The sequence below is a fragment of the Piliocolobus tephrosceles genome, chromosome 10 (genome assembly GCF_002776525.5).
Source record: "Piliocolobus tephrosceles isolate RC106 chromosome 10, ASM277652v3, whole genome shotgun sequence".
NCBI lineage: Eukaryota > Metazoa > Chordata > Mammalia > Primates > Cercopithecidae > Piliocolobus > Piliocolobus tephrosceles.
The window spans coordinates 120,095,227-120,115,649 of NC_045443.1; the positions used below are offsets into that span (position 1 = coordinate 120,095,227).

General features: G+C 44.4%; 1 protein-coding gene across 2 annotated transcripts in view; it reads right to left on the reverse strand.

Annotated features, from left to right (window-relative positions):
• Window positions 1-20,423, reverse strand: part of CLIP1 (CAP-Gly domain containing linker protein 1) — a 152,810-nt gene that overhangs the window by 51,702 nt on the left and 80,685 nt on the right. For both annotated transcript variants that reach the window (XM_023205381.3, XM_023205388.3), the window contains 7 exons: window positions 19,323-20,267; window positions 14,337-14,453; window positions 12,381-12,438; window positions 11,762-11,845; window positions 10,101-10,257; window positions 5,407-5,572; window positions 5,093-5,308 (listed from right to left, as the gene is read on the reverse strand). In XM_023205381.3, the coding sequence (XP_023061149.2) occupies window positions 5,093-5,308; window positions 5,407-5,572; window positions 10,101-10,257; window positions 11,762-11,845; window positions 12,381-12,438; window positions 14,337-14,453; window positions 19,323-20,267 (1,743 nt within the window). The remainder of the gene's footprint in view (window positions 1-5,092; window positions 5,309-5,406; window positions 5,573-10,100; window positions 10,258-11,761; window positions 11,846-12,380; window positions 12,439-14,336; window positions 14,454-19,322; window positions 20,268-20,423) is intronic.

The following is a 20,423-nucleotide window of genomic DNA, read 5'->3' on the forward strand; positions in this document are numbered from 1 at the left end:
TCGTACAAGGATTCCTCTTTCTCCTTTGCTCTGGCTTCCTGTTCCAGGATTAAGGACTGCTGCATTTCCTGGATCTCCTCGCTTAATTTCTGACACTCTTCTTGCAGGTTCAAGCTATCTCTCAGCAAAATGTTCTTCTCGGAACAACACGTGTTAAGTTCAGCATCCAAACTCTCCTTTGCTTGCAATATGTGAGTGTGTTCTTTTTCCAGATTCTTTTTGGCATTTTGAGCCTCTTTCAGCATCAAAGAGAGGTCGCACTTGCTGGCCACTAGTTCTTGGTTTTCCTTTTTTCTCTCTTGAAGCTCCTTCTTCAGAGCGTCAATATTACCGAGGAGTTTCATATTCTCTTGCACAATTATCCTTCTGTTTGCAGACTCTTGATCACATTGCCTTTTGAGGTCTCCTATGGCTTTGATGGAATTCTCTCTCTCTGCAAGTAAAACTCCATTTTGGGTTTCCAGTGCAGATTTTTCTTTCAAGAGACTATCCTGATGCTTTTTAAGTTTAGTCATTTTCTGAGAAGCCATCTCCTTCTCGGAAGTCAGGTAAGTGATCTTCTCATTCAGGCTCATCTCAGTATGGGCAGTCTCTTCTGAGCATTTGTGGAGTTTTTCAGTGATGATTCTATTTTCACTTAAAAGTTCCTCTTTCTCAGCCAAGAGCCTTCTCTCGGAGGCAGCCAAGGTTTCTTTCTCATGCAGAAGCTGGATGCACTCAGAGTCTGTGACTGCCCGCCTGGCCTTAATTTCCTCCAAGAGCTTCGTGAGGCTTGTGTTTGTGGCCTGGAGTTGCATGGTCTCCAGCTCTGCCTTCCTCAGGGCCTTGCTGGCATCATCCAGCTGTGCGCGGAGCCCACTGGCTTCTGAGCGGAGCAGCTGTTTGACCTGGAGAGCGGCCTGGAGGCTGGCATTCAGCTTTTCCTGATCGTGCAGCAGCATGTCCGTCTCTAACTGCAGATCTCTGTTGTTCTGAAGAGCATTATCTCGTTCTACCTTTAAGGCTATGCACGTGTTATCGAGATTGGACAGTTTCTCTAAAGCTGACTTTTTCTCAGCTGTGAGATCTTCAATCTCCTGTACCAAAGCTTTCTGATCTTTGACTAGCTCTTCATAAGAGCTCTGCAGCTTCTGAATGATGTCTTCCTTATCTTTGGCCAAGATGAAGTTTTCGGTAATAAGTTTCTTGATCTGGTCTGCCAGGTGATCTCTTTCTTCCTGGTCCTTCTCAGTCTTAGCAATCAGAGTATCTTTGCTGAGCTGGAGCTCTTCGATGAGCGTCTGCATGCTCATCTTGGAAGCCTGCAAAGAGTCATTCTCCACATTTATCTTCAAGAGTTCTTCCTGCGCAACACTGATTTCTTTAAGCAATTTCTCTCTCTCAACAGCCAAAGCTTCTTTACTGAGATGTTCCTGCTCATAATGCTTTTCAGCATCTTGCTTTTCTTCTAAGAATTTCTTCTTTTCTAAATTAAGAGTTTCATTCACTGACCACAGTTTCTGCTGGTCTCCCTGAAGTAAAGCTATTTTGGCCTCCAATTCTACAAGCTTGGATAAAAGTGAACCGTTTTCTAACTTTAAATCATTTCCCTCCTGCGAAAGAAGCTGCTTCTCTGATTTCAGACCCCTCAGCTCTTCTGACATTAGTTCAATTTCTTTTTTGGCTGATGTTAACAAATAAGTTAGCGACTACAGAAACAAAAGACGGAAAGAATGGAAACAAAAATGAAATCAAGCAGACAAATGCAAGCCCAAATAACTTAAAGTAACCTAAATGATAAAACCTTTACAATCTCTACAATAAACTTTATAGAAACTATCTGAGTAACAAGGGAAAGAAACTAAACAGAGCCCATAAAAAGATAAGTCAAAAGTAGCTTTGCAAAGTGCTTCTGTATCTGTTAGCTTATTTTATCTTTGAAACAATTTGTGAAATTATTCCCAGTAGCTACCTAGAAGATAAAAATAGTAGCTTGATTTTAATAACAGGGCAAAAGATTCTTTCCTGCCATTCCAATTACCGAATTATTTTGAATGCAGAAAGGATTCACAGAAGAATTTTTAAAAATACAATTCAAAGAAGTACAAAAAGTCAGTACATTTTAATAAAAAAAAAGGAAGGGGCCTAACAAGGGAAAATAAACTATTGCCTTCCAAACTCACCGCAGGACCTTACTTAAGGACAGCCACTGGGCTGAGAGTGATTTAGTCCTAATATCACATATAACTTAAAAACTACAGCCTAATTTCTAGGCTTTGGTGACAAAAATGAATAGATTTTTTAAAATTTACTGAATTATAATTTGACCACAGTGTCTATACCAGCGCTGTCCAGAACTTTCTGCAATGATATGAATTTTTTTTTTTTTTGAGACTGAGTCTCGCTCTATTGCCCAGGCTGGAGTGCAGTGATGCAATCTCGGCTCACTGCAACCTCCGCCTCTGGGTTCAAGCCATTCTCGTGCCACAGCCTCTCAAGTAGCTGGGATTACAGGGCTCTGCCACCACGCCCGGCTAATTTTTGTAATTTTAGTAGAGACAGGGTTTCACCATGTTGGCCAGGCTGGTCTCAAACTCCCGACCCCAAGTGATCCACCCACCTAGGCCTCCCAAAGTGCTGGGATTACAGGCATGAGCCACCATGCCCGGCTGATATAAATGTTCTTATTTGCACTCCCATCATGGTGACCTTACGACTCCTGAGCACCTGAAATGTGGTGAGTGCAACTGAGGAGCTAAATTTTTAATTAAAATGTAACAAATTTAAATTTATTTATTTATTTTTTGGAGAGAGTCTCACTCTGTGGCCCAGGCTGGAAGGAAGTGATGCAATCTCAGCTCACTGCAACCTCTGCCTCCCAGGTTCAAGCGATCCTCTTTTAAGCATATACAAAAATAGAGAAAATAATGTAGACTGCATATATTTCCATATTAAGGTTTTTATTTTTATTTATTTTTTGAGACAGAGTCTCACTCTGTCACCTAGGCCAGAGTGCAGTGGCACCATCTCAGCTCACTGCAGCCTCCGCCTCCCAGGCTCAAGGGAATCTCCTGTCTCAGCCTCCTGAGTAACTAGGACTACAGGTGCGTGCCCCCACGCCTGATTAATTTTTTGCATTTTTAGTAGAGACAGGGTCTCATGATGTTGCCCAGGGTGGTCTCTAACTCCTGAGCCCAGGCAATCCGCTCACTTTGGCCTCCCAAAGTGCTAGGATTACAGGTGTGAGCCACCAGAACTGGCTACAAATTTAAACTTGAATGGCCTCACATGGCTGGTGGCTACTGTATTAGGCACACAGCTATAGCCCACTGGCTCTTAAAAGTAGGGAATAAGGAGGCTTCATGGGCTCCATGAACCTTGTTGAGTGCACACATAAACTTTCCTGAAAAAATATCTGTAGATTTCATTAGATTTTTCCAAAGAGTCTGGGATTGATTAAGACCCACTGAAACCAGATACCAGACAACTTTGCAGGGGAACAGTCCTGGCATTTTAACTCAGTGACCCTTGCACAAAACCAACCAACAAAATTCGTGAGACTGGCCAGGAATAATGGCTCACACCTGCAATCCCAGCACCTTGGGACGCTGAGGCAGGTGGATCGCTTGCATCCAGGGGTTCGACACCAGCCTGAGCAACATAGCGAGACTGTCTCTACAAAAAAAATTAAAAATTAGCCAGGTGTAGTGGCACATGCCTTTAGTCTCAGCCACTTGGGAAGCTGAGGCAGGGGGATCACTTGAGCCCGAGAGGCTGAGGTTGCAGTGAGCCATGATTGTGCCAGTGCACTCAGCCTGGGTGACAAAGTGAGACCTTGTCTCAAAAAACAAACGAAAACCGAGGAGACCTTACACTAGCTTCTACAATGCTGTGGTTTGCTCAGGCTGCAACATTTTAAAGGAAATAAAAAAAAAAAAAAAACTGAAGTCTGCACAGATGAAGGAAACCACAAAGACAAAAGATCTGGGAATTGTATCTAGCTCATAAAACTGGAGGTATTTCACAGAAAGAAGAGAAATCCTCAACTCTCAGCATGTAGAAGAGGGAGAATATGGGCCTCCCAGATGACATGCATGGGGCACACACACCATGCCACGTCCCCTTAGTTAGCAAGAGGCTTTTCATGAGATTGGTTTCAAGTCCTATATATGCTCTTTTATCATTTCTTTCTACTAAACTCCCATAACACATTAAAAATAAATAAAGATGAATATTTACTTTCCTTTGAGCAATAAAAGGTTAAATAGTGGGAAGGTTGAACTTCGTGAAGTTACCAGAGTCACAAAATATACTGGTCAGGCCAGGCACGGAGGCTCACACCTGTAATCCCAACACTTTAAGAGGCCAAGATGGGAGGATTGCTTGAGCCCAGGAGTTCAAGACCAGCCTGGGCAACATAGCAAGACCCCATTCTCTATAAAAAAAGAAAAAGAAAAAAATATATATTGGGCACAGATACAATCCTGAAACCACAAAATGAAATCCAGCATATCAAATTCTGTTCTATCTACTAACAGGGTGTTTCCTCCTTGCCCTTGAATCCAGCTTCCTCGTCAATAAGCTCACATCAATAACACCTTCCTGGGGACACATAAAAGCCCTCTGTGGAGTTCTCAATTCTTACTCTTCCTGGAAGAGCTCTGTTCCTCCAACCAGACTCTCTCTAGTCCTGATTCCTTGCTTGCTTGCTTCATGTGACCTCTGCCTCTTGCTTTACTGCAATGTCTCTCCTAACCCTAGTGCAAGGCGGCAAAAAGCATGGCCAATATTAGAGGAACAAGCAGGCAAGCAGCGCTCAGGCAATGTAAGAACCTTTGTGATGGCTGGGAAACAAGCAGCACGGGGGTGACAGCTACACACTCCATTCCAGGAAAGACCGGCAGCCATCGCCATCCCTGAGAAGGAATGGCAGCTGGCACAAAACACTTGAAGCCATAGGAAACGTAATGTACCACCCACGCACTCAGAAGGGTAATGTTTGTAGAGGCCATCGTATCTTGTCCCACCGGATGCTGCTTTCTAAGCACCCTTCCTGCCTTGACACAGAGCTCAGGTAAGCTACAGCACAAGGAAATTCTCTCGCGTCACATACTTTGGCTTTGTCGGCTTGCTTTCTCAGCTCCTCCAGCTCCTGCAGCAAGCCACTGTTCTCCTCCCGTGCGCCCTTCAGCTTGTCCTCTGTGTCCAGCAGCGTCTTCCGGAGGTTCTGTAGGATTTCTTCATGCTTGGTTTTTATCTCAGAAGTGGCTTTCTCATACCCGGCTTTCAGCTCCTGACACTGGTTGTGGCTCGTTTCCATCTTCTTTTCCTGCAGAGACCCCGAGTGAGGGAATCAGTCATCTGCCAATGTGTGTACTACCCCTTGCCTTCCTTTCCAGCCAACAGACCCACTGAGTCTCTCCTTACCAGGTCCGACAATTTCCTCTCCAATTCTTTCTTTTCTTCCTCATGCTTTTTAGCTGCTTCTTGCTGGCTCTGTTCAGCTTTGAGAGTCATGTCCTCGATACTTTTTTGCAGAAAACTTGCATTTTCATTAGCCTTTGTAAGTTTTAGCTGTAATTCTTCCACATACCTAGAAAAAGTTTCAACATAAGGTGTCAGATTTTTCATAAGAATGTTTTAAATTTAAGAGTTATATTAACATATACTACTAATAACAACTGTAGTAATTATTTTTAAAAGTTAACATATACTACTAATAACAACTGTAGTAATTATTTTTAAAAGTTATGTGTAATTAATAACATCTGAACTAGGCAAGAAATTTTAAAATGCTTTGTCTAATCATTTTACCAATTATGACAGTTACAAATACATTATTTACAGTAACTACTGTAATTGTGAAGGTTTACTATTTTATGTCAATAATTTAAAAAGGAAAAATGAGTGAAAAATAAATTTATTAAAGGAAATGAGGCCAGGTGTGGTGGCTTATGCCTATAATCCCAGTAACCTGGGAGGCCAAGATGAGATCACTTAAGTTCAGGAGTTCGAGACCTGCCTGGTCAACATTGTGAAACCCCCGTCTCTACTAAAAATACAAAAATGAGCCGGGTGTGGTGACGCATGCCTGTAATCCCAGTTACTCAGGGGGGTGAGGCAGCAAAACTGCTTGAGTCCAGTAGAAAGACGTTGCAGTGAGCCAAGATCACGTCACTGCAGTCCACGCTGGGCAACAAAGCAAGACTCCGTTTCAACTGAAAATAAATAAAGGAGGTCAGGTGCAGTGGCTCACGCCTGTAATCCCAGTACTTTGGGAGGCCGAGGCGGGTGGATCATGAGGTCAGAAGATCGAGACCATCCTGGCTCACATGGTGAAACCCCATCTCTACCAAAAATACAACAAATTAGCCAGGCATGGTGGCGGGCACCTGTAGTCCCAGCTACTCGGGAGGCTGAGGCAGGAGAATGGCATGAACCTGGGAAGTGGAGCTTGCAGTGAGCTGAAATCACGCCACTGCACTCCAGCCTGGCCGACAGAGTGAGACTCTGTCTCAAAAAATAAATAAATAAAATAAAATAAAATAAAAAAGGAAATGAGTATTTTAAAATTTTAGCAGACTAGATTGCCAAAAATTCATTCTAGTGCTTCTGGAGGGCAGAAGATACAAAAATGACAATAACTCGAAGTTCTATTTTAAAGAGACCATGTGGTTGAACAAAAACATGTATATAAAACATGAGGGGCTGGCATGTTGGCTCACGCCTATAATCCCTGCACTTTGGGAGGCCGAGGTGGATGGATCGCCTGAGGTCGGGAGTTCAAGACCAGCCTGACCAACATGCAGAAACCCTGTCTCTACTAAAAATACAAAATTAGCAGGGCATGGTGGTGCGTGCCTATAATCCCAGCTACTCAGGAGGCTGAGGTAGGAGAATCGCTTGAACCTGGGAGGCGGAGGCTGTGGTGAGCCAAGATTGTGCCACTGCACTCCAGCCTAGGCAACAAGAGTGAAACTCCATCTCCAAAAAAACAAAACGGCCGGGCGCGGTGGCTCAAGCCTGTAATCCCAGCACTTTGGGAGGCCGAGGCGGGTGGATCATGAGGTCAGGAGATCGAGACCATCCTGGCTAGCATGGTGAAACCCCGTCTCTACTAAAAAACACAAAAAACTAGCCGGGCGAGGTGGCGGGCGCCTGTAGTCCCAGCTACTTGGGAGGCTGAGGCAGGAGAATGGCGTAAACCCGGGAGGCAGAGCTTGCAGTGAGCCGAGATTGCGCCACTGCACTCCAGCCCGGGCAACAGAGTGAGACTCCGTCTCAAAAAAAAAAAAAAAACATGGGACGTTGACCAAGAAAAGAGACTATCAGATGAATCACAGATACGAGAGGGAAACTTGGGGGCACTTCTGGGTTTTATATCCACAAAACACCTACAAAAATGGAGCATTTTGAAGGCACTGAGCCACTTCAAAGCCACCACTTTGAAGGCACGGTGTCACTGGGCAGCAGCACCACCTCAAGGCAAGTTTGACCAAAGTTGCCCAACCAAGGTCTGACCACCACTCAGTGCTGACAAAATTGTGTGGGAGTGAAAGACTGGATGTCTTAATAAACAGAATTTTCCAGGTATTAACACTTTTAAGAAGTAGAAATCTAATGCCTACAGCCTTAATTTATAAATCTTTGCCTTATAAATTCTTTGATTTTTATATGACAGCTATTAAAAGATCAAAGCAACAAGAATTCCAAATAAAGATAAGAACAGATAATAAGACAGAGGAAACTTCAGCACTGTGGAAGTACAATGCAGTTTTTTCTTTTTTTTTTTTTTGAGACGGAGTTTTGCACTGTTGCCTGGGCTAGAGTGCAATGGCACCATCTTGGCTCACGGCAACCTTTGCCTCCCAGATTCAAATGATTCTCCTGCCTCGGCCTCCAGAGTAGCTGGGATTACAGGCGCACACCACCACGCTCAGCTATCTTTTTGCATTTTTTTAGTAGAGACAGGGTTTCACTATGTTGGCCCGGTTGTTCTTGAACTCCTGACCTGTGATCCGCCCGCCTTGGCCTCCCAAAGTCCTGGGATTACAGGTGTGAGCCACTGCGCCCGGCCTACAATGCAGTTATTAAGAGCAAGAGGGGCTCTGGGACCAGACTGCTCAGATCTGAAACCTCAGGCTTCACCCCAGTAAGCCTCAGTTTCCCTCACTTCCTTTTTATTATTTATTTACAGAGTTTTGCTCTTGTTGCCCAGGCTGGAGTGCAATGGCACAATCTTGGCTCACCACAACCTCCGCCTCCCAGGTTCAAGTGATTCTCCTGCCTCAGCCTCCTGAGTAGCTGGGATTACAGGAATGCATCACCACACCTGCCTAATTTTGTATCTTTAGTAGAGACGGGGTTTCTCCATGTTGGTCAGGCTGGTCTTGAACTCCCGACCTCAGGTGATCTGCCTACCTCAGCCTCCCAAAGTGCAGGGATTACAGGCATGAGCCACAGCACCTGGCCTTATTTATTTTTTTTTGAGATAGAGTCTAGCTCTGTTGCCAAGGCTGGAGTGCAGCAGCATGATCCTGGCTCACTGCAATCTCCGCCTCCTAGGTTCAAGCGATTCTCCTGCCTCAGCCTCCCAATTAGCTGAAATTATGGGCGCACACCATCATGCCTGGTTAATTTTTATATTTTTAGTAGCGATAGGGTTTCACCATGTTGGCCCGGCTGGTCTTGAACTGGTGACTTCAGGCGATCCACCTGCCTCAGCCTCCCAAAGTGCTGGGATTACAGGCGTGAGCCACTGTGTCTGGCCTCATTTTCTTTTAAATGGGAATAATACTAAACTCACCTCGTAGGATAATAAGAATTAGAAAGCTGTTAGCACAGTGCATGGCCCATAATAATAGGTAATATGTGTTTCCTATTAAAATAAGTTCAGGCCAGGTACGGTGGGGCTCATGCCTGTAATTCCAGCACTTTGGGAGGCCAAGGCAGCCAGATCACCTGAGGTCAGGAGTTTGAGACCACCCTGGCCAACGTGGTGAGACCTCATCTCTACAATAAACACAAAAATCAGCAGGGCATGGTGGCATGTGCCTGTAGTCCCAGCTACTTGGGAGGCTTAGGCAGGAGAATCGCTTGAACCTGGGAGGTGGAGGCTGCAGTGAGCCGAGATCACGTGACTGCATTCCAGCCTGGGCAACAGAGTGAGACTCTATCTAAAAAAAAAAAAAAAAAAAAGCTAAAAATATTTTTAAAGGCTGGGCACAGTGGCTCACGCCTGTAATCCCAGCACTTTGGGAGACCAAGGCAAGCAGATCACCTGAGGTCGGGAGCTCGAGACCAGCCTGACCAACATGGAGAAACCCCGTCTCTACTAAAAATACAAAATTAGCCGGCGTGATGGTGCAAGCCTGCAATCCCAGCTACTTGGGAGACTGAGGCAGGAGAATCACTTGAACCCAGGAGGCAGAGGTTGCGGTGAGCTGAGACAGCACCGAGCTGGGATTGCACCACTGCACTCCAGCCTGGGCAAGAAAAGTAAAATTCCACCTCAAAAAGAAAAAAAAAATACATAAATATATATATACACACCTTTTCTTTTTTCTTCTTTCAAGATGGAGTCTCGCTCTGTTGTCCAGGCTAGAGTGCAGTGGCACAATCTTGGCTCAATGCAACCTCCACTTCCTGGGTTTCAAGTGATTCTCTCATCTCAGCCCCCTGAGTAGCTGGGATTACAGGCACATACCACCACATCTGGCTAACTTTTGTATTTTCAGTAGAGACAAGGTTTCGCCATGTTGGCCAGGTTGGCCTCAAACTCCTGACCTCAAGTGATCCACCTGCCTTGGCCTCTCAAAGTGCTGGGATTACAGGCATGAGCCACCATGCCCAGCCTTCTTATCTTTTCTTTACAAGTCACCAGAAGGTCTATAAATAATACTGTATTCCTTAATTCTGCTGTTCTTGACAAGTAAGATAGGTAAAAGCCATTTTAGAAGGTTAAATAGTTGATTCAAGGACACAATGAGGTAACAACAGAAAGGAACAGAGATGGGAAACTTGAAAACGTAACAATCCTAAACATTTTCTCTCCCCTCCCATCTATAGCTTGTCGCAGAGCCTAACTGAAGGTGGGCACTCTTTTCAACAGTCACATATACCTTTCTTTCAGACGTAACTCATCGTTCATTTTCGTCAGCTGAGAAGAGTTATCTCCTGACATCTTCATTATTTCTGCAATGTCATTTTCCAGTTTTTCCTTCGCCTTTATCAGCTGCTCTTCTCTCTCATCTTTTTCTCTAAATTTTGCCTCCATCTCTAAATATATAGAGGAAAAAAAGAATAGCATGGCTGTGTTATAATCAACAAAAACTGACTAAGTATATCCTTGCTCTTGTAATATTTTCACATAGCAATCCTTGTCCTCATAAAAATCACATTCTGGGCCAGGCGAGGTGGCTCCAGCCTGTAATCCCAGCACTTTGGGAGGCTGAGATGGGATCACGAGGTCAGGAGATCGAGACCATCCTGGCTAACACGGTGAAACCCTGTCTCTACAAAAAAATACAAAAAACTAGCCGGGCGAGATGGCAGGCGCCTGCAGTCCCAGCTACTCGGGAGGCTGAGGCAGGAGAATGTTGTAAACCCGAGAGGTGGAGCTTGCAGTGAGCTGAGATCCGGCCACTGCACTCCAGCCTGGGCGACAAAGCAAGACTCCATCTCAACAACAACAACAAAAAAATCACATTCTAATGAAGAAGGCAGACAATAAGCAAGATAAAGAAAATAAATCGGTCGGGCACAGTGGCTCACACCTGTAATCCCAGCACTTTGGGAGGCCGAGACGGGCGGATCACAAGGTTAGGAGATCAAGACCATCCTGGCTAACATGGTGAAACCACATCTCTACTAAAAATACAAGAAATTAGCCGGGCGAGGTGGCGGGTGCCTGTAGTCCCAGCTACTCGGGAGGCTGAGGCGAGAGAATGGTGTGAACCCGGGAGGCGGAGCTTGCAGTGAGCCGAGATCGCGCCACTGCACTCCAGCCTAGGTGACAGAGCGAGACTCCGTCTGGAAAAAAAAAAAGAAAAAGAAAAAGAAAAAAGAAAATAAATCATATAATTAATAGTGGTAAGTTCTAAGAGGAAGAAAAATAAATGCAGGGAAAGGAACTGGGAAGGAGGTTAGACTCTCAGATGGGGCTTCCCTGACATTTCAGAGAAAACCTGAAGGAAGTGAGGGAACAGGGGTGCACAGGCTCTGAGAAAGGAACACCCACCACATCCAAGCACCGCAAGGAGGCTGAAGTGGTTGGAGTGGAATGAACAGGAAAAGGGGGTCCCAGATGAAATCCGAGAGGTAATAGGGCCTGATCGTGGTAAGGACCACAGCTTTCCCTGAGTGGGATGAGAGCCGCTGGGCCACCTTGAGGAGAGAAGCGACATGATCTAAGTTCATATTAAAAGGATTGCTCTGGCTGCTGTGTTGAGAACAGACTGAAGCTGGCACAGGCAGCAGCAGTGAGCCCTGGTGGTCAGCTGTCAGGGTAGCTCAGATGAAAGATGGCTGTTGGCTTGGGGCAAGGATAGCAGTGGGAGTGGTGAGATGTGGTAGATTCTGGCTCTTGTGAAAACAGAGCAAAGAGGATTTGCTGGAGGTTACAGATCTCGAACAAGTATTTCATCACATTGTTATACCACCATAAAGAGTGAAGAGGCTATGCTTGAATAGTGCGTTTGTTATGTAACATACTACAACTGTCTCAAATACGGGAAAGCCTACTACTGTATTTAATGTTTAGTCACCAGAGATGTCTTCTTACCTGCTAAGTTTTCTCTCAGCTTCTCCAAGTCAGAAGACAGCATGTTAAACTGTTCCTCCTTTTGGTGTAACTTATTTACAGTTTCTATTTAGGATAAAGTTAGAAGTTTAATATGTTTCATATTTAATATGCTATCTGGAGCTTGGCTGTCTTACAACCCAATCAAATATTATGCTCAAAAGATCTGAGAACACAGGAATACTAAAAAGTTCCCTTACAAATCACACGGCTGTGCACAGCCTGAAAGAAGCAGGTCTGCTGCTGTCTCTGGCCTCCCCGAATCTGTACTTTAGGCAGGCATCAGGCCCTTTCCACTCATCTCTTGCCTTCTTCCAATTAAAACTCAATAAAGCTATCAATGATGAAAGCATAAACAACACTCTTCCCAGGAATACTTACATTTTAATACGGAACAAGCCTTAAGCCAAAAGAAGAAAAAATTGGGAGTTTGAGGTTTCAGGAAACCAATGGAAGCCAGTCTTTCTGAGCACGGCAGGAACTTCCAGGGGAGTGAAATTAGGCTACAGGCAGTGTCTACTCTGTGCACTCCACAGGCCAGCTCCAGTTTGAAAGAATGATATTCTTTAAAGCAATCTGCACACGCTCTAATAAGACATACCTTGCATACTTCTCTGAACAGAGACTGCCTCCTCTGAAGCTTCAGCAAACTTTTCTTTCTAAAGAAAAAGAATCAGAGATTCTGAACAGAAAGATTTCAAATTGTGAAGACAAGAAGTTTCTATCAATTATAATTACAATACTATCTACTTTTTGTTGCTGGCCTTGTTTTATTAAAACTAATATACTTGAAACATATGACACCAATTACTACCACATGTGGGTCATACACATGTGCACGTATACACACAAAAGACTGCAGTCTGCATGTGTGTGTGTGTGCACACGTGGGAAGGCAGGTGTACCTGCATGCCCATGTAGGCATGTTCATACTTAAGTACATGCATGTGCGTGTATACACAGGGTGCATGTGTATGCTTCATGTTACCACCCCTCAAACAGCAGACCTTCTCTTCAGAAATCTGCCTGAGATGGTGAACAGAGCTCTGAAGTTTGTTATTTCTGAGAGTAATCTGAGTCTAATATCTTGAATCTAGGTCTGTGCTGCTACTTTTGAAACTGAAAAGTCACTTACTGTTCAAGGTCTTCTTTTCTAAACATGACTATAGGCCAAGTTAAGAATCACTCTCCTGGTTGTCCTGAGATGAACTTCGAGCTAGCTACATCAAGAAGATTGTTACATGAGTATTTCTAACTAGCTAAGACTATGGTAAGATGGCACAGGGGCCACAGTGCATCCAAGCACTCCCACAGCCAGACTCAGGGTGTCATGTCTTGTCCTAAGATATACAGAAGGATACTCTAACTTAAGGGGAAAAAAAAAAAAGGCAAGGCTTCCTAAAAGCTTTGGGAGGAGGGCAGAGAAGCAATGAACTCGTAACATTTTCTTAAAGGACATCAGGCCGGGTGTGGTGGCTCACGCCTGTAATCCCAGCACTTTGGGAGGCCAAGGAGGGCAGATCACTTGAGGTCAGGAGTTCGAGACCAGCCTGGCCAACATGGAAAAACCCCATTTCTACTAAAAATACAAAAACTAGCCTGTCGTGGTAACAGGCGCCTGTGATCCCAGCTACTCAAGAGGCTGAGGCAGGAGAATCTCTTGAACCTGGGAGGCAGAGGCTGCAGTGAGCCGAGATCGTGCCACTGCACTCCAACCTGGGCAATAGAACAAGACTCTGTCTCAAAAAAAAAAAAAAAAAGAAAGAAAGAAAGAAAGAAAGAAAGGAAAGAAAAAAAATCACACACGTTTATTCACACGGTTAATAGCACAGAAGTGTAATGAACAGGGCAGAAGAAGGGATGTGGAGGACCTGGGACAGCTGAGCCTGCATGGCACATATGCCTCTTGTCTAGTTTCTCCATAAGCCTCTGGCTTTTCTTTCCATGGCATGTGGATGGGTACCCACTGGCACTACTCATGAGTATCAGCCTTGTTTAAACTCAGGTTTTAAGTGCAGGAGGCAAGTAGGAAGGAACAAAGTTGAGAAAAGGTAAAAAATATATATATGTCATACAACTTGAGATTAAGGTAAGAGACAACATATAAAAGGAAAGGTAATTTTCTGAGATGGAATAAACTGAGTTAGATTTCTTTAAATTTGTTTAATTAGACAGCAAACATCCTGCCTCGCCAACAGAGGGCCGATGGCCCAGGACAGCTGCTGCCCTGATAGGCACAGTTGAGGGGCCTCATTCAATATGAAACCTAACTGTTCGATGCATAACTTGGAATGTTAGTCAATAACATTTCAAAGCAGTGCGTTACCAGAGGCGAAGGGATAGATTAAAAAAAAAAAAAGTAATACCTACCTCAGTTGTTTAGGTTTGATCTGATTCCCCTCAAAGGACAATATTTATCAGCCAATAACTAATACACCCAAGTTGAATCAACACTTAGAAAGAGAAAGGAAACAGCTGCAATATTTCTTACTGGAGGATTTTTTAAAACAGGAAACAACCAGAAATTCTGAGATTCAGATTCCCAACAGGTACTTACCAAAATCTGAAGTTCTTTTTCCAAAGTGTCTTTCACTTGACTGACTTCACTCAAATTTTCCTGAAGGTTAGTAAGCTTTAGCTCTCTCCCCTGGAGCTCTCTGGTAATGCTACTAGCCTAACACACAGAGTTACATGGTATAGAAGCAAATGAACAAAAGGAAAACAAAAGAGAATGAGAAGAAAAAAAAAAATAAACAAATGTAAAAAGACTTACGAGAAACATAAAACAAAACTGAAAGGAATACAAATTTGGTATTGGTTTTTAATTCTAAAAAGTCAACGACTTTTCGAACAATCAGTTCTACGGTATGATTTCCTAATGGCTATTTTTGTTTTGTTGTTGTTGTTGTTTTTTGTCTGTTTGTTTGTTTTGAGACAGAGTCTCACACTGTTGCCCAGGCTGGAGTGCAGTGGTGCGATCTCGGCTCACTGCAAGGTCCGCCTCCTGGGTTCATGCGATTCTCCTGCCTCAGCCTCCCGAGTAGCTGGGACTACAGGCGCTCGCCACCATGCCCAGCTAATTTTTTGTACTTTTAGTAGAGACGGGGTTTCACCCTGTTAGCCAGGATGGTTTTTTTGTGTGTTTTTTTTCTTTTTGAGACAGGGTCTCTCTCCCGTCACCCAGGTTGGAGTGCAGTGGTGTGATCATGGCTCACTGCAGCCTTGAACTCCTGAGTTCAAGTGATCCTCCAGCACCAGCTTCCTAGGCAGCTGAGATTATAGGCCGGTGCCACTACAGCTAATGTTTAAAACAATTTTTTACAGATGGGATCTCTGGCCGGCCTCGGTGGCTAATGCCTGTAATCCCAACATTTTGAGAGACTGAGGCAGGTGGGTCATTTGAGGTCAGGAGTTCAAGACCGGCCTGGCCAATACGGTGAAACACCATCTCTACTAAAAATACAAAAATATACCGGGCATGGTGGCGTGTGCCTGTAATCCCAGCTACTCAGGAGGCTGAGGCAGAATTGCTTGAGCCCGTGAAGGAGGCCGAGGTTGTAGTGAGCTAAAACCGCGCCACTGCACTCTAGTCTGGGTAACAGAGTGGGACCCTGCCTCAAAAACAGAAAGAAAGAAAGAAAAAGAGAGATGGGGGTCTCACCATGCTGCCCAGGCTGGTCTCAAACTCCTGGACCCAAGCGGTCTTCTTGTTTTGGACTCTCAAAGTGCTGGGATTAGAGGCATGAGCCACTGTGCCCAGCAACTATTTTTTTTTTTTTTTTTTTTTTGAGACAGAGTCTCGCTCTGTTGCCCAGGCTGGAGTGCAGGGGCCGGATCTCAGCTCACTGCAAGCTCCGCCTCCCGGGTTTACGCCATTCTCCTGCCTCAGCCTCCCCAGTAGCTGGGACTACAGGCGCCCGCCACCTCGCCCAGCTAGTTTTTTGTATTTTTTAGTAGAGACGGGGTTTCACCGTGTTAGCCAGGATGGTCTCCATCTCCTGACCTCGTGATCCGCCCATCTCGGCCTCCCAAAGTGCTGGGATTACAGGCTTGAGCCACCGCGCCCGGCCCCAGCAACTATTTTTAAAGAGTCAAAATAGACTATTTTTCTATACTTCATTGTAACTTGGAGTATCAGCATGATCTAAAGCAGAAGGTGTGGATTCTTACTTTCTAAAATGAGCTACTTGAGCAATTTCATTTCCTAGACTTTAAAAACCTTGGCTGGCCGCGGTGGCTCACACCTGTAATCCCAGCACTTTGGGAGGCAGAGGTGGGCGGATCACAAGGTCAGGAGATAGAGGCCATTCTGGCCAACATGGTGAAACCCCATCTCTACTAAAAATACAAAAAATTAGCCAGGCATGATGGCACGCACCTGTAGTCTCAGCTACTCAGGAGGCTGCGGCAGGAGAAACGCTTGAACCTGGGAGGTGGAGGCTGCAGTGAGCCAAGATCACACCACTGCACTCCAGCCTGGGCCAAAGAGCAAGACTCTGTCTCAAAACAACAACAACAACAACAACAAAAACCTTAAGGCCAGGCACAGTGGCTCACACCTGTTATCCCAGCACTTTAGGAGGCCAAGGCCAGTAGATCTCAACTGAGGTCAGGAGTTCAAGATCAGTCTGGCTAACATGGTGAAATCCTGTCTCTACTAAAAATACAAAAATTAGCCAGGCATGGTGGCAAACACCTGTGATCCCAGCTACTGGGGAAGCTGAAGCAGGAGAATCCCTTGAGCCTGGGAGGTGGAGGTTGCAGTGAGGGCAACAGAGCGAGACTCTGTCTTAAAAAATAAATAAACAAAAACCTTAAGATGGGAATATATGTGGTCTACATTATTTTCTCTATTTGTGTACATGCTTAAAGTATTTTGACATTTAAATACAAATAAAATTTAAAAATCCACTGGACAGACAAGATGTGGTGGCTCAAGCCTGTAATCCCAGCACTTTAGGAGGCCGAGGTGGGTGGATCACTTGAGGTCAGGAGTTCGAGACCACCCTGACCAATATGGTGAAACCCTGTCTCTATTAAAAATACAAAAATTAGCCGGGCGCGGTGGCTCAAGCCTGTAATCCCAGCACTTTGGGAGGCCGAGACGGGCGGATCACGAGGTCAGGAGATCGAGACCATCCTGGCTAACACGGTGAAACCCCGTCTCTACTAAAAATACAAAAACTAGCCGGGCGAGGTGGCGGGCGCCTGTAGTCCCAGCTACTCCGGAGGCTGAGGCAGGAGAATGGCATAAACCCGGGAGGCGGAGCTTGCAGTGAGCTGAGATCCGGCCACTGCACCCCAGTCCGGGCGACAGAGCGAGACTCTGCCTCAAAAAAAAAAAAAAAAAAAAAAAAAACAAAAATTAGCCAGGCATGGTGGCGGGTGCCTGTAATCCTGGCTACTCAGAGACTGAGGCAGGAGAATTGCTTGAACCTGGGAGGTGGAGGTTGCAGTGACACCCAAGATTGCACCATTGCACTCCAGCCAGGGCGACAGAGTGAGACTCTTGTCTCAAAAAAAACAAAACAAAAAAATCCACTGGACAATAGTCATTAGAACTTGGTTTTCATGAAATCTTGATGTTAAAAAGTAAACTAACATCAGCTAAATATTATCTTCTAATTAATTTTTGTGTTTTGATTAGTATTTCGGAACCACAAGAGGAGATTTGAGAAAAATTTCCTGTAACCAGTTTGTCATCTTCGACTACAGTTAGTTAGAAATTTTTTGCTGTTTGTCAGTCCTCACCTCAGCCCACCTTAACCATCACAACCCTTCCTTCTTTGCCAATAGAGCAGCTTCTCCCACAAAAAAGTTCAGAACATTAAGCATCAATATCAGTGCCTCAACTAGTGGCAGGACTGGGAAGCAATTCCTCGAACCATCCTTAAAAATAAAGATGACATTTAACAAGGCTAGTTAGTAAGGAACACAGCTGGCGAATGTTTCATTTAATTTTCTAAGCCTTGACCACATGCACACTTGTTTAGTATTTCCCCCAGAAAAGAAGGGGACAGATCGTGTTCTCATTGTGCCACAGAAAAAAACTCCAATGAGATTTTTGCCATGCAAAGGGCTCCAAGCTTTCACCCTTAATTTTGCTGTGAATGTTATTTATCACAACATGTGTTTTTTCAGTTTTTTTGTTTTTTGGAGATGGAGTTTCACTCTGTCACCCAGGATGGGGTACAGTGGCACAATCTCAGCTCACTGCAACTTCCACCTCCCGGGTTCAAGCAATTCTTGTGCCTCAGCCTCCTGAGTAGCTGGGATTACAGGTGCACACCATCATACCTGACTAACTTTTGTATTTTTAGTAGAGGGGGCCAGGCTGGACTCAAACTCCTGACCTCAAGTGATCTGCCTGCCTCGGTCTCCCAAAGCACTGGGATTACAGGCATGAGCCACTTTGCCCGGCCAACATGTTAATTTATAATAGTCAAGAAATGCTGAGTTCACAATCTGTTTTTATACATAACCCTATAGATTAGGCAATTACAGTCACACATTGCTTAAGAATCAGGATACCTTCTAAGAAATGCATCATGAGGCATTTCATTGTTGTGGGGACATCACAGGGTGCACTTACACATACCTAGAAGGTATAGTGTACTACACACCTGGGCTACATGGCACAGCCTATCGTTCCTAGACTAGAAACCTGGTTAACATGTTACTGTACTGAATGCTGCAGGTAATTGTAACACAATGCTAAATATTTGTCTATCAAAGCATATTTAAACATACAAAAATACCATATTATAATCTTATGGAACCACCTTTGTTGATGTGGTCCACTGTTGATTGAAATATCATTATGTGGCACCTGACTACGTGTGGTTAGAAAAGGAGGAGATGATCTTTTAAGTTTCTTTTTTTTTTTTTTAGACTGAGTTTTGCTGTCTCTCAGGCTGGAGTGCAGTGGCATAATCTTGGGTCACTGCAACCTCCACCTCCTGGGCTGATCAAGCGATTCTCCTGCCTCAGCCTCCTGGGTAGCTGGGATTACAGGTGTCCGCCACCATGCCAGGCTAATTTTGTGGTTTTAGTAGAGATGGGGTTTTGCCATGTTGGCCAGGTTGATCTCGAACTCCTGACCTCAGGTGATCACCTGCCTCAGCCTCCCAAAGTGCTGGGATTACAAGCATGAGCCACTGCGCCTGGCCGATCTTTTAAGTTTCTGTTCATTTATTCATTTACCTTAACACCATAGTGTTAGGGCATTCTTTATTTTAAAGAGTATAGACTGGAGCTAAGCTCAAATTAGAAGTCACAGCATAGCCCAGAGATAAATGGATAAGGTACTCAGATAATAGGCAGCCAAAATAAATTCACATGGTTGAGCCATTATTTTCTCTAATCTCCTCAGATGAAACCATACTTGAGATACTCAGAATATACTACACTATACTCAACTGGGGACATCGAACAATTTAATTAAATTAGCAATTTGAAAGATGAATGACCTCAACTCAAAAATAACAATGCAAAACAAGAACAACAAATGGAAAAGAAAAGGATGGAGGATGTCAATACAAACCTTGCTACTTTCAGCATTCTTTTCAATCTCTAAATGTTTAATCTGTTTCTCAGCTGCCTCAAGCTGCTGTCTAAGTTTCTCCATTTCCGATTTACCTTCGGAACTGGCTTTCCGAAGTGCATCAAGATCCAAGAGCTTTTCTTCAGTAGCCTTGAGCTGTGATGTAAAATTATCAATAACCTTGGTTTGTTCATTGCATTTGGCTTGTAGTACCTCTAGCTCCTTTACCTTTATTTCAGCTTCCTGTAATTTGTTCAACGTATCTTCCATTTCTACGAGATGCTGGTCTTCTGCTTTGTCCAGTTTCGACTTGATGGCTTCCAGACTGTTTTCCTTTTCTTTAATAACTTTCATGAGTTTAGCCCTCAAGGCTTCCATCTCTTTAGCATGAGCAGACCGTTCAGAGTCTTGTTGATTCTGCAAATTTTCTATTTCGTGTTGGTAATCTATTCTCATTTTCTCTATTTGTGTTTTTAGCTCAGCAAATTCTGCCGTCTCTGCCCCAAGCCCTTTGCTGAAAGATACCTTCAGTTCTTCCATCGCCTGCTGGTGGGACGCGATGGCAGTCTCCAGTTTGGACTTCCATAGAGCTATCACATCCGAGTTCTCTTTGTTGGCATGCTCCAGCTTGCTTTTCAGTGACTCGTTCTCTTTGGAAAGCTTTTCCGTGGCAGTATACAGAGCTTTTATCTCTTTCTGATGAGTTTCTTCCCGGGCTCCAAAATGCTCCTTCAGAGAAGTTATTTCCCTCTGGTGGTCAGTACGGGTGACTTCTAACTTTTCTTGCAAAGAGCTTATCTCTTGCAAAAGGGAAAGTGACATGTCCACATCCCCAGCAGGCTTATTGGACTCTAGCCTTCTTCGGAGCTCAGTTACTTCCTGTACTCTCAATGCTAGGTCTTTCTCCAATTCCATTATACGTGACTTTTCTGAAACTGTAGCCACCTATTAACAGCAGTCCAAAGAAAAAAAGATCATTTAAATAATAAGTCACTGACTTTTTTTTTTTTTTTTTTTTTTGGATGGGGTTTCACCCTTTTTTCCCAGGCTGGGGTACAATGGTGCGATCTCCCCCCCCTCCAACCCCCCCCCCCCGGGTTC